This window comes from Paramisgurnus dabryanus, chromosome 18 (assembly GCF_030506205.2).
Source record: "Paramisgurnus dabryanus chromosome 18, PD_genome_1.1, whole genome shotgun sequence".
Taxonomy (NCBI): domain Eukaryota; kingdom Metazoa; phylum Chordata; class Actinopteri; order Cypriniformes; family Cobitidae; genus Paramisgurnus; species Paramisgurnus dabryanus.
Genome location: NC_133354.1, coordinates 7,759,983 through 7,774,072, shown reverse-complemented (window position 1 = coordinate 7,774,072; position 14,090 = coordinate 7,759,983). Strand labels below are relative to the sequence as shown.

Below are 14,090 nucleotides of genomic sequence, written 5' to 3'. Positions count from 1 at the left end.
AATTTGCTCAAAATAAATTGTGCTTTATTTATCAGAAATGTAAAATAGAAAAATGATAAAAGATTAAATGATTTATAAAATTCACTTTATTTATTTTTGACTATTGATAAAAAACATGATTCTTTTTAAAGCCAGCCCAAATCTTTTAAAGAAAACTTCCATTATTTTCCTTAAGTTATTCATGTCACAAAAAAATCATTTCTTAAATAATTAAAAACAATGGCATGAAAAACAAAACGTAATCTGCTTTATTGTTTATAACTTGGATGTTCCTTCAAAATAGTAGTACTCAAAAGCACATCACGTGTGTAGAAAAAATACCATTGACGTTTCATCACTGAAAAATGTGATTGGTCATCATTGGAGATCAGCTGAAGATATCAGGAGGACAGAATCTATAATGGATTCATTTGTCCAACGAAGACGAGAGAAGAGATTTTGCTCTGCGAGATTTCTCGATACTCTCAAACGTCGGCATCCCGTGAGGCATTTCCAGACGATCACTCTCAGATCCCATTATGTGCTCCGCTTCCTCTGCATGGACATTAAACATCACATTTAGAAATGATTACTAAACAAAGTAATTATTTAGGACACAGATATTTGATTTATCCAATGTTTCACTTTTAAGCAGGATTTAATGGGAATCGTGGGATGACTCGGACACAGCGATGATGATAGTGGAAAAGATAACCTCTGGATTTTACAGGTCGTAAGAGGAGATTAAAGATAACTGTGATGTCACTGGAGAGGGTTCACATTCAAAACTTATTTTCTATTCTTCAGGACTTTCAGTAAGAATGTCAGGAATGTGTATGATACAAATGCAGATTAATCCGAATCAAATAACGATATGATACACATGACATCTGTTAAAGGATAAAGATAGTCAGTGTTGTTGTACCTCTCATGCGATGAATCAGTGAGCCATACGCCATGTCCACCTGATAGGCCATGATAAAACCCAGAGGAATAACGGGAGCAAATAAAGCAGGTCTTCGTTTCTTCATGGCTCTGTGGATATAGAAACACGCATAACTGTGAGGTCACACATGTGTGTGTAAATCAATGCAATGAAACATAATGATGTCATAGTGTAAAATATAATCTTCTTTACAGTCACACTAATGAAAATAATCTGCTTCTGTTTACGTTTACTTGAAAAGGTTTGTGTTTACTGTACATTTAACAAAACATTTTCAAAACACTTAAGTTAATGTGACAGACCCGATGCCGAGACCCAGAGAGACCAAACCGAAGAAAGAGCCGTAATACTTGAGAAACTCTCTGGACCAGGCCATCTGCATCGCCATCTGACGCTCACGCATCTGATTCTGCATCTGTAACTGACGCTCCAACTGCACGCACACACACACACACACACACACACACACGCACACGCACACGCACACGCACACGCACACACAGACAAACACGTTGTCATTTGTGGTTACGGGGACAATTCCATAGACACAATGTATTTTCTACTGAACAAACTGTATCTTGTATTCCCTAACCTAACCCCAGTAATCTCAACCATCACAAAACCTGTTGGCAGACTTTAATCTATGATAAAGTAACATTAAGTATGTTTATTAAGACATTTTTCTTTGTCCCCATGTTTAGAGCGTTATAATCATGTCATTATACACTATTCATGTCCCCGTAAACCAATTATACTGACCCACCAACCCACAGACATTTATTTGTGTAATTGTTTTCATACTGACTTCATAATGTTTTATTCCCCTAAATATAAAATAAAAAGATTTTACATTTCAATTAAACAATTGTTTAGTGCATTTAAATATGTTTAATATGTTAATGTGATAAAGATGCAGAAGCCGACCCTAACCTCTGTCACAGACAATATGCAAATGAATATTTCTGCAGTGGATTATTCAATAGTCCTCATTATCATAAAGGTCAGAGTTTATGATGAAAGCACGTACACGCACACACATTAACACTCTTCATCATCAGGTCACAAACAGCATCACTATTTCACAAAGTCACTTCCTGTCCGTAAGAGGAAGACAAACTGGAGCTGATAATCAGACACATCGTGCTGTGAGATAGATTACAGGTCTCAATAACACACAGTATTAAACGGATCGCTCATAAAAAAATGACGTAAATGGCTGGGAATAAAGTTCACTAACGAGTAAAAGAAAAGTAAACCACCTCCTGCGGCCAATCATATTTGCCCTGTTAAAGCATCAATTTACCGACACCAAGGTATTAATTATGTTTATATTTTAACCAATCAGCTCATGTCTTTTATTAGCTGGTTAAGTGTTAATCAAGCAAACCTTTGTTTGAGTAAATCGTGAACAAAAATCTTCAGTTAACAGACTCGGACTGAAAGACTCAGACTGAAAGACAGACAGACTCAGACCGACAGGCAGACAGACGGACCCATTCTCTCTCATAGATGATGAAGTGAAGGTGATTCGTGTCTGGTTTGATGTTCATTGACATTTTTAAGGTGTGAAGATTTTTGGAGAGGTGTTTTAAATGTACAGGGCTGGTGATGAGGTCGAGTTAGTGACCTTCTCTCACACAAACATCACACACTGACCATAAAGACTACCAACAGGATCTCTATTAGTTGCCCTTACACAACAAACTTAATAGGAAAAAAAAAGACATTTATTCATTGATTCTCATCCGCTCGGCACTGAACAGACTGTAATGGACATCTGTTTCAACACTTTTTGGCTGAAATTTTGGTGGTAAAAAATGTAAACATCCCATTCTTACAGACGTTTACACCGGAGTGAGAATTACAACTTTTGACTTCAATGCATCTGGGATGCAGTAGACACATTGTGAGTATGGGTTACTATACATTATTTTCACTTCCACTCACTGACCAATGCTATACTTTAGATAATAAATAGTTGTTGCATGTGAACGATCAGAGATGATTTCGGTCTTTAAACATACATTTATTGCATATAAAAGTAAAAAGCTGCTTTTTGGTCTGAGAAGCGTCTGTCTGTCTGTCACTCACCTAACCTGCAATTTAAAGACATTTGAAAAGTCATTGGTTTTAATTTCAGCACGTCGAAGCGACAAAGAGAAAACAGGGACACAGGAGGAAAGACAGATCAAACTATTGAACGCTCAACAATAAGACATGACGGTGGCCAGCGAGAGCGTCATGAGAGATCTCAAGGAGAAACACTTAGTCTGACAGGTTAATGGTGTGTGATGTCATCAGGGTCACATGATCCAAACCTCATTTTTATTGGGAAATAAAGATCCTGCCATCATTCTAACACACACTATATGGCCAAAGTGTTAGTCATTACTACTTTATTCATTTCAGCGAGCACAAATCTTAATCCTATAGCATAAAATGATCTTCTAGCAGTTTAAAAATAAATAGTTTTTATATTTATTGAGAAATAATATATTATAACATTAATATTTATTTTCGAAAGCACTTTCACAAGTTTGAATTGCTGCAAAGCAGCTTTACAAAGAATTGAATACATTTTAAAACAAACAGTATAGGATAAAAGAAATCATAAAAAAACAGGAAAATCTGAAAATATAAAGAATACATGAAGGCACAGATATGACCCTGCTTGTGAAGTCTCATAATCTCATGATGAGCATCAAGGTTTTATTTCAATCTTACTCAATATTAAAGATATCAAGGTTATATTTTCAATGAATGTTCTTTACTTTATGTAGGACCATTTTATGTAGAAAATAGATCGTCAATTGTAATTGGATCACATTTTATTAAGACTTGCAGGTTTTCTAGTCAATATATAAAGTCATGGCCAAAAGTGTTGGCACCCTTGATAAATATGAGCAAAGAAAGCTATAAAAACAATCTGCAATGTTTCTTCTTTTAAGTCTAAACAAAAGTAAAACAATTAAAAATGGGGGGGGGGTATTACATTATGAAATAAATGTTTTCCTCTAATACACACTGGACACAACTATTGGCACCCCTAGAAATTCTTCTGAGTAAAATATCTCTGAAGTATTAACATTTTCTTAGCAAACCATGGTGACTAGAAGCATGTTTCTCCAGTATATTCATTTGCTGAACTGTGACTTTAAACAGGACTGAGATCTGCCGCCATATGAAACATAAGGTTTTTTTTGCTGCTGGATCACAAGATGACTTTGGTGTACACAAGGATTAAAAAGTGCTCAATGTCAACAGTTAAATATACCACAATTCAATTCAATTTTATTTATATAGCGCTTTTCACAATTGTCAATTGTTGCAAAGCAGCTTTACATGAGTAGATGTAGAGGAGAACACTGAAAATCAATACATAGTATAAGAAGTAGAATAAAGCGGCTATGGATAAACCGTGTAAGCGAGCGTATTAATAATGTCACGTATACAGTAAAGTGCTAAGTTAAGCCAAAGTTGACTGACTCTCCCTGGGACTAAAAAACCCCCTTAGGAGAAAACCCGGTGGGAAAAATGCCGTTCGCATGTAATGCAAGTGTCATACATTATAGTGGTTTAATTCAGCTCGGTTCCAGACAGGCTAACTATTGCGGCAAGAGTAAATTACCCATATGAGGTATGAGAGTAATGCGGGAAAAAGTACATTTACTGGACATTCTATGTGAATGCTTTGTTAAAGAAGAATGTCTTAAGTTTAGATTTAAATTGCTCGACTGTGTCTGATGCTCGAACATTTTTTGGTAAATCATTCCAGAGCTTAGGGGCCAAGTAGGAAAAGGATCTACCACCTTTAGACACTTTTGATATTCTAGGGATAATTAAGTAACCAGAATTTTGTGATCGCAGTTTACGTGGTGGATTGTATTCTGACAGTAATTCTTTAATATACGAGGGCGCTCGGCCATTTAATGCTTTGTAGGTGATTAGTAATATTTTAAATTTTATGCGATATTTAACTGGTAGCCAGTGTAAAGATGCCAGAATTGGACTAATGTGATCATACTGTTTAGATCGAGTAAGCACTCTTGCGGCGGCGCTTTGAACCAGCTGTAGCTTGTTTACCTGATTTGCATTGCATCCCCCGAGTAACGAGTTACAATAGTCTATTCTAGAGGTCATAAAAGCATGGATAAGTTTTTCTGCATCTGATGCAGACAGCATATGGCGTATTTTTGAGATATTTCTAAGATGGAAGAATGCTGTGCGGCAGACGTTGGAGATATGACTATCGAAAGATAGATTGCTGTCAAACATTACGCCTAAATTCTTAACCGTGGAAGATGGCACCACCGTGCAGCCATCTATGGGCAACTTGTAATCTGACATATTATATTTGGTTCAATAATAAGTATCTCAGTCTTATTGGAGTTTAGCATAAGAAAGTTATGTGCCATCCAGTCCCTAATATCACTAATGCAGTCTGTTAGTTTAGTAAACTGGTGTGTTTCGCTCGGATGTGACGAGATGTAAAGCTGGGTATCATCCGCATAGCAGTGAAAACTTATGTTATGTTTCCTGATAATGTCTCCTAGAGGTAACATATATAACGAGAATAGGATAGGGCCTAGAACTGATCCCTGAGGTACGCCGCATTTAACGGGGGAGTGATAGGACTCTTCCTCATTTACATAAACAAAGTGATATCGATTGGTTAGATACGATCTAAACCAGGCTAACGCCTGACCACTGATGCCAACATAGTTTTCTAGTCTATTGAGTAGGATTCTGTGATCTATTGTGTCGAAGGCTGCACTAAGGTCTAGTAATACAAGACCTTCTTTACTCTGAACCTAATTTGTACCAAAGGTCCTGGACATCTTATTTAGATACATTGTGTTATGGATTACATCAAATACCAACGGATAAAAAAGTAAAAACCTGACTTGTTCTGCTAGAAATAATGGGTCGTGGTTAAATCTTATATCAAGACATTGTTTCAAAACAAACATCTAAATAAACAATAAATAAATCAAGGTTCATCCCCGAGCTGAACCATACAGAAAATGACTGAAGAGGAGACCGCAGCAACACATGAAGGGTCTGAAAAAATAATCTAACATCACTTAAATCTCATCAGACATTATAATACAAGACTCTGAGCTGTTATCTTTACACATGGAGAGGATTAAATAAAGGGAGACAATAATTGTGTCCAGTGTAGAGAAAAACATTTATTTCATAATATAATTTCCCCCTTCACACACTTTCAATTGCTTTAGTTCAATGAAACATCTTTTTTAATTAAAGCATGAAAGAAGAAATATTCTAGATTCTATTCTAGCTTTCTGTGCTCATATTGTCATGGGCTTGTCAGACCTTTTTGTACTAATTAAGGTCTGAGTACATTTGGCAAGTCCATGACAGTACTATGTTCTGTGTGGGGACATGTGGAGTCATATTGTGTGTGTGGCTTCCACGTGTTCCCAGTGTCTTGTGGCTGTCATGGTCTTGCCAGACCTTGGTGTTTGATTCAGGTCTGACTTCTGAGGGCAGTGCCATGGCAGCATTGTGGTTTGTGTGGGGACACGTGTTTTTCACATCATGTATGTGTGTCACGTGTTCCAAGTGTCTTGTCACTTTCACCCTACTCCCTTATGTACTCGTGTCTTACGTCATTAATTATGTTCACCTGTTCCCCATTGATGTCGTGTCTTTATAATGCCCTCGCGTTCTCTGTGGTGTGCGCGTTCGTTGTCTTACTTCAGTGTTTCATGTTCCTCGTGTTACTGAAGACCTGTTTCTGTATTAGTGTTTATTTATTCCAGTGTTTGTTTCTGAGTCCGTGTTCATCATTGTGTTTATTACCTGTTTTACCCCCACGTGGGTTTTTGTGTTTATTCATTAAATAAACTTTCAGTTTATTTATTATTTAAGTCGTGTCTGCGTGTGGGTTCTCTCTTTTGTTAAAACCGTACCGTGACACATATTTACCAAGGGTGCCAACACTTTTTGGCCATGACTGTATATAAACAGTATATATAGGTTAAAGTGATGCTTTAAATCATTTTCTTTTCTCTTGCTATAATCTCACAGGTCTGAATTAATTTCTGATCATCTGACCTTTTACCATTTTAGAAGAACAAAGGGTTCATGATTTTTTTTTTTTGGGGGGGGGGTCTTATGAGAAAACAATGAAAACCGATGGTACTCAATGAGTAACAGCCATATTCAGAAAGATTATTTCAGATTCCTTGAGGGGCTTTTGAGCGGTTATTAGATTGTGAGCGATAAGAAATGTTTATGAGCGTTTAAATGCACCTGTGGCACAGAGAGAAAGAGGTCAGAGAAACCATCAGTCACACAGAGATACATCCTGCGCCACTTTTTCAATCCATTTGCGTGACATATGATCACCCTTAAAACATAAAATAATAAACTGACATTTACATTCATTACAAGGTATACGTGGGGATCAAACACATGACCTTGATGCTGCTAATGCAGTGCTTTATCAGTTGAGCTAAAGTGACATCTAAAACAAGACAATGTTGATGTTAAACACTCCATCACGTGCATAAAAGTGCCTGCTAATAAGTCAATGTAAACATAATGTCAACCACTAGATTACACTTTACGATTACGACATAAGTTTGATATGGAGTGACAGAGATCACAGGTCAGAAGTCAAAATGATTCAAAGACTGTTGTTGGACTGTTGTATTTTTACCGTTTAAAGTCGTTTATTTGCAACTCAAATATTAAATGAATCATGTGTTTTTAATTTTGTGTTCAAGTTCCAAATCATAAAAAGAGATTAATAATAAAATAATAGATAACGCAATAAGATAAAACAGCCTTGTTTAGTGGTTTATGCAGAAATCAATCATCAAATGTTTATTTAATAAAAAAGACACTTTTTGTCTTTGTCTGCCAAACACATACATGTAAATATACTTATATAAAACAAACATATGAAATGCAAAGAAAGGGAAAAGGGAAAGGATTAAAAGTTAAATCAGTTGTGTGTGTGTAATGATGACTCCTTTATTCCAGCTGGGTGTTATGAGCTGTCCGGCAACTGAACAGAAATCCTCATAATCTTACCGCTGGTTAAGATTTTCTCATACTGAGGTCTCAGGTGCTGATGGCCTCACGGGCACAGATTTATCACACGCACGCAAAAAAAATACATTTGTGAGGCGAATAATCCTGTGTAATGATCACACGAAACGCAAGCATCTCAACTGAAGGCCGGCGGTTGGCAGAAGAATCAAACACGTCAACGGCAAAATTAACCAACTTACAGAAACACGGTGACATCACAACCATCCTTATAAATGTACTGCGTCTGCAAGCACCGTCTTATGAAAACACAGCTGTGATGTTAATAAGCCTGACGCCATTGTCATGTAAATGTGTATCATAATTAAAATACACAGTCACATCTGTGAAACAGTAATGTTGTGTACACGTAGAGATGAATGTGATTCTTTACCTGCAGCCGAGCGTTCAGCAGCATGAACTCCTGCTGTTTCTGGAAGTTCTGCTCCATAGGTTTAGAGAGCAAGAAGCCCATCCTGAAGAAGAGACACCAAACACATGAGCCACCACCATCATCACCATCATCATTACCACGATCATCATTACCACCACCATCATCATCACCACCACCACCACCACCATCATCATCATCACAGGGTTCCCACACCTTAGTTAACTTCAAATTCAATGACCTTTCAGGTTCAATACCCTCAAATTCAAGGACTAAATGTGGGGACACATTTCAAGTGAGAGCAAGGTTACATTAAGTTACCTTTTAAGATACATTGTTACAGTTCCTTTTTTGAGGGAACTCGCGCTGCGTCACTGCGGTGACACTTTGGTGACGCCTCCAGGGGTAAGTGGTCTGAATGTGTATATCAAATTCAACCAATGGTGAGGCTTAACGACAAAGACAGGGTGACGCGGGAGTCAGGAAGTATATCGCTATCTGAAATATTGCCTAAGACGGCGTTACAGGGACGCAGGAAGTATGGCAAGTGAGACACAGCGTCTTGTTCCCTTCTCAGGAGACAGTTATGTAACTCGAGGCTTTTTTGGTGTCAAACACAACTAAGCCAAAAAGCATTTTGGTATGAATCAACATTCACAGTTTAGCACGTGTGCTTAAAAAGTCTAGAATTTTTATGATATTATCCTACACTACACAGGGAATAATATGGATTTTTTCCCGAAAACATCTTGCATAAAATAGATTCAAGCAATTTCAATGACCTGTATCTATGTATGTATATTTTCAAAAACTTCCCGGGGCCTTGAATTTTTTCCCCCAGTTTCAGAAACTTTTAAGGATTTCAAGGACCCGTGGGAACCCTGTCATCATCATCATTACTACCACCACCACCATCATCATCATTACCATCACCTTCATCACCACAATCATCACCACCACCATCATCATCATCACCACAATCATCATCATCACCACCGCGCTCGTCACCACAACCACCATTATCATCACCATCTTCATCACCATGACCAGCATCATCATCATAATTATCATCATCATCACCACCACCATCATCTCCACAGCAAACTGTTTCTTTTTAGAGACTGTTCGAGCAATGGTTGACAAGGGAGGTGTTGTTGGTGCTGTGTTTTTAGATCTTCGTAAAGCTTTTGACACCGTAAACCATCAGGTCCTTATTGCCAAACTCTCTACTTTTAATTTTTTTTCTTCTGCTATCAAATGGTTTGGGTCATACTTAACTGGTAGAACAATATTTCTCTGTGAACACCTATCGCTCATTAGCTCTTAATTTATGTACAGGGATGCCACAAGGATCAATACTTGGCCCGCTTTTGTTCAGCCTATATATCAATGATTTCCCATCTGTCTGCCGTGATATCAATACAATTATGTATGCGGATGATACTGTAATCTATGTGCATGCCAAGACAAAAAACTGGCTGCTGATAAACTGACTATAGCTATGGACCGGATTACAGTTTGGCTAAATCGTTCGTGTCTTCAACTACATGTAGATAAAACTGTGGGAATGTTTTTCACAAAAAGACAATGTAATATTGTGTCAAACATAACGATTTCAGGGCAAAACATTAGTATTGTGCCACAATTTAAGTATTTGGGCATTTTAATTGATTCAAATCTCTCTTTCAAAGCACATATTTTAAAAGTGTGCAATAGGGTCAGGATTAATCTTGTTAATTTTAGATATATTAGAAATGCACTTACTTTTAATGCTGCTAAATGAATCATGGATGCAATGATTATGTCACATCTAACATATGGTCTGACAAGCTGGGGACAAATTAATGGCTCATCACTAAAGCCATTAGCAACTCTTTATAAAAAAAACTCTCAAGGTTCTGGACAAGAAGCCTAATAGTTCACATCATTGTATTATCCTCAATAATCATAAACTGTTAAGTTGGGAAGATATAATCAAATACAAAAACATCTGGAGAAGGGGTTTTAACATTAAGTGGCATGACATCTTACGCACAGAAGCCAGTGGCACGTGCCACTACGTTTTGTGGCACTTCCGGTTTCAATTGGCTCATACCCGTGGCTCGTCGAGTGGCACTTCCGATGTCCAGTGGCTCATACCATTCCATGTCAGTAAAACTTAGGTCTGTTGGATTGAGGCATGTGGCACTGATATTCACTGATCGATCATTACAGATCCGAGAGTAACTTACGCGTGCTGCTGCTATGTTCATTTAATTGTGACACAATGATTTTGTGTGTCCTTTTTGACTGTCTGGTGTTTCAGGTAACCGAATGCGTGAAATGCATCGAGAGCTAAATAGGACATCTTGATAATCGTTCAACAATTGTATGATCATAATTCACAATTTAAGTATTAAAAATGTAAATATTTAAAATGGGAAGGCAAATATTTTATATATTTAATAAAGCACAACATGCCTGAGCTATATTGTATACTGTTAGTTTTTAATATAAATTTTCTAATTGTATTATTTGAGAAGTAGTCTGTGAGTGGCATGTTTTTATTTGTAACCAGTGCCAATGTGTTGTATTTAATAAAAAGTGTCATTTATAAGAATCTCGCAGAATATTATAATATTTTTTTCTGCAAGTACCGCATTTACACACATGCACGCCAAAACAGTAGGTGTCAGTCTAACCATGTTTATGTTTAAAAACAATGTCCTATTACATATTTTACAACTTGATATTTATTTTATTTTTTTACAACTTGATATTTACACGGTGTTGACAGTGCAGATACGTCACGTGCCCTTCAAAATTACATTTTATACAGTCTATATAGATTGTTGTCTATAAGAAATAAGGGTTTGAACAAATTATTATTTCACAACATTTATGAGATAGTTATTATTTTAAATAAATTGTTGGATTATTTCAAAGCAAAACAGATTTACAAAACACTTAGCAAAACACTTTACAAATGATTAAATCAAACACAGTTTTTCCTACAGTATGCTTTAAGAAGGGGTCAGTTTTTTTCTTCGATCTCGTCTTTCATTTAAAGGGTATCTACTAGACTCACCTAAATTAATCATACTACTTAAAAAAAAAAGATTTACAAAAACTGATTAAATATTAAGAAAAGGCACAATGTTCACACGACCATGGCTCAGACAAATACTGTGCTTTATTAAAGCAACACCAAAGAGTTTTGGCTCTTTGCTCCCCCTACAGGTTAGAAGCGTAATTGTCCATTACCCACTGTCATAAATACTGAGGCATAGCTGGCTCTGATTGGATTGTAGGTCTGCTGTAAAGCAAGTTTTTGTAGTATTCACTCGGACTACAGGACCACTACCCGACGTTTAGAAACTTCTTTAGTGCGGTTTTGGCCGATAGAGGGCTGCAAAGCGAATGTGAAAGTGCTGTTCACCCTGTTTAGAGTGGATGAATGACTGAAACTGTTTTGGAAGCGTTATTTTAAGGTAAAAAAAACTCTTTGGTGTTGCTTTAAATGAAAACACTCAAAATATTATGCATTTCCATTTTAAATATTGTGATCATACAATTCCTTTATGAACGAGCGTCAAGATGATATATTTAGCTCTCGACTCAATTTACGCATTCGGTTACCTGAAACATCAGAGTCAAAAAGGACACACAAAATCATTGTGTCACAATTAAATGAACATAGCAGCAGCACGCGTAAGTTACGCTCGAATCTGTAATGATCGATCAGTGACTATCAGTGCCACATGCCTCAATCAAACAGACCTAAGTTTTACTGACATGTGTCAGTGTACGAGCAACCAAACGGAGTGGCATGAGCCACTGGACACCGGAAGTGCCACTCGACGAGCCACTGGTACGAGCCAATGGAACCCGGAAGTGCCACAAAACAAGATGCCATGCCACTTTATGTTAAAACTGCTACTGGACATCTGTTTGGTTTACAAAATTTTACATAATACTGCTCCAGCTATTTTTAATTTATTCATAATCCAACGTAAGAATATCAATCAAAATACAAGAAGCACCACACGAGGTGATGATCTAATCCCATTCAGGAAAAGTACGTATGTTCAATTATCTTTTTTTGTTGCAGCAATACAAAATTGGAATTCATTACCCACTACAATCAAAAACATAAATACATACTCTACTTTTACTGAACACCTTAAAAACTGTTTGTCTGATAATTATAACTGCACACATTAATCTGATGGATGTACTGTGTATTGGTCATGCTTCTGCCATTCAATATCTGCTGCCTGCCTCAATGTTATGTCCTGTAGGTGTTACAATGTGGCCTCTGTGTGATAATTCTTTGTTTCAATTTGTCTTACTGTTTGAACTGTTTGAAATGTTTGTGCTGTTCTAATTAAGTGCCACTATGCTTGTATTGCCAATTCTTGTCTAGCTGTGCTGTAAATGTTACTATAATTTTAATGTATTTTTTTAAGGTATGCCTATTAACATCTGGCCGGGGACTACAGCTGGAAATTAGCCGTAGAGGCTAAAGCTGCTCCTTTTATGAAAGGAGACTGTCCACGTTATTATAAACCAATAAACTAAACTAAACTAGACAACAAACACATATAGTGCAACTGGAACCTAAAACATGCATGCTATTGAAAACACTACTGCCGGTAACTAAACACAATACAGATTAATGATTCAAATATGGCATATTAAGAAAGTATTTACATTGCGAAAACATGAAAACATTGTGAATTTATATTTACAAACAATAACAAATAAATGTATTTAAGAATTGAATAAGATAAATAAGAGTCTATCTCTGTCTGTGTACCGTACTGAAAAATTCAGGTAAGACCAGCATAAGCTGGTTTTAGCTGGTCTCCCAGCTTGGTTTTAGCTGGTTTTGCTGCTGTAGCAAGCTGGTCTAGCTGTGTTTTGGTCACTTTTTAAGCTGGTCTAGCTGTGTTTTGGTCACTTTTTAAGCTGGTCTAGCTGGACTTACTGGTCAGGCTGGAAGGACCAGCTTAAACCAGCTACTGCCACCCCAAAGGAATAGTTCACCCAAAAATGAAAATGTTGTCATCATTTATTAACACTCATGTTTTTATTAGGGTAAGGGTTATTTTAATTTTTATTTTAGGGTGAACTATCCCTTTAAACCAGCTACTGCCACTTTAAACCAGCTACCAGCTTGTGCTGGTCTTAGCTGGATTTTTCAGTAGGGTATGTTTATGTTTATCACCCCTGCAGACACACTTAAACACTATCAGTGATATCAACAGATGTAAAAATAGTTTAATGTGAACCATTTACTTCTGTCAGTAAAGTCACTTTAGTGTGTAAAATATCAACTTTATCACGTGGCGTTAAACGCAAGATCTAATGTGACACTTAATCAGGAACAGCGCAGCTACAAACACACACACACAAACACTGAACACTATTAACACACATAACTGTCAATCTACAGATGTCAACGTGAATCATACCTGGATTTAAATGAAACACTGCGGCTCGATTCAGATGAATAAAGTCCAAGGGCACGCAAGCTCTGCGTACGTACGCATTGACGAAACTGCGATGTCACCTCTGATTGGCTCTAGATCTCACTCTCGCTTCTGGTTGGCTGTTGTGTGCACCGCAGAGGTCAACAAACTGAAGCGAGGTCTGTTCGACTTCGACTGCATGCTGCGCCCGTAGAACAGACAGGCGGATGACGTCAAAGTACCGCGAGAGCGATTCCAA

At 37.1% G+C, this 14,090-nt stretch overlaps 1 protein-coding gene across 1 annotated transcript; it reads right to left on the bottom strand.

Moving 5' to 3' along the window:
- Nucleotides 1-68: 68 nt before the first annotated feature.
- On the bottom strand, nucleotides 69-13,990 carry plgrkt (plasminogen receptor, C-terminal lysine transmembrane protein). The gene is made up of 5 exons (XM_065243569.2): nucleotides 13,835-13,990; nucleotides 8,382-8,463; nucleotides 1,228-1,358; nucleotides 905-1,014; nucleotides 69-534 (listed from the first exon to the last, which is right to left on the bottom strand). Exons 2-5 carry the CDS (start codon nucleotides 8,460-8,462, stop codon nucleotides 407-409), a joined length of 450 nt encoding a protein of 149 aa, XP_065099641.1. The 5' UTR covers nucleotide 8,463; nucleotides 13,835-13,990; the 3' UTR covers nucleotides 69-406.
- Between the last annotated feature and the right edge of the window lie 100 nt (nucleotides 13,991-14,090).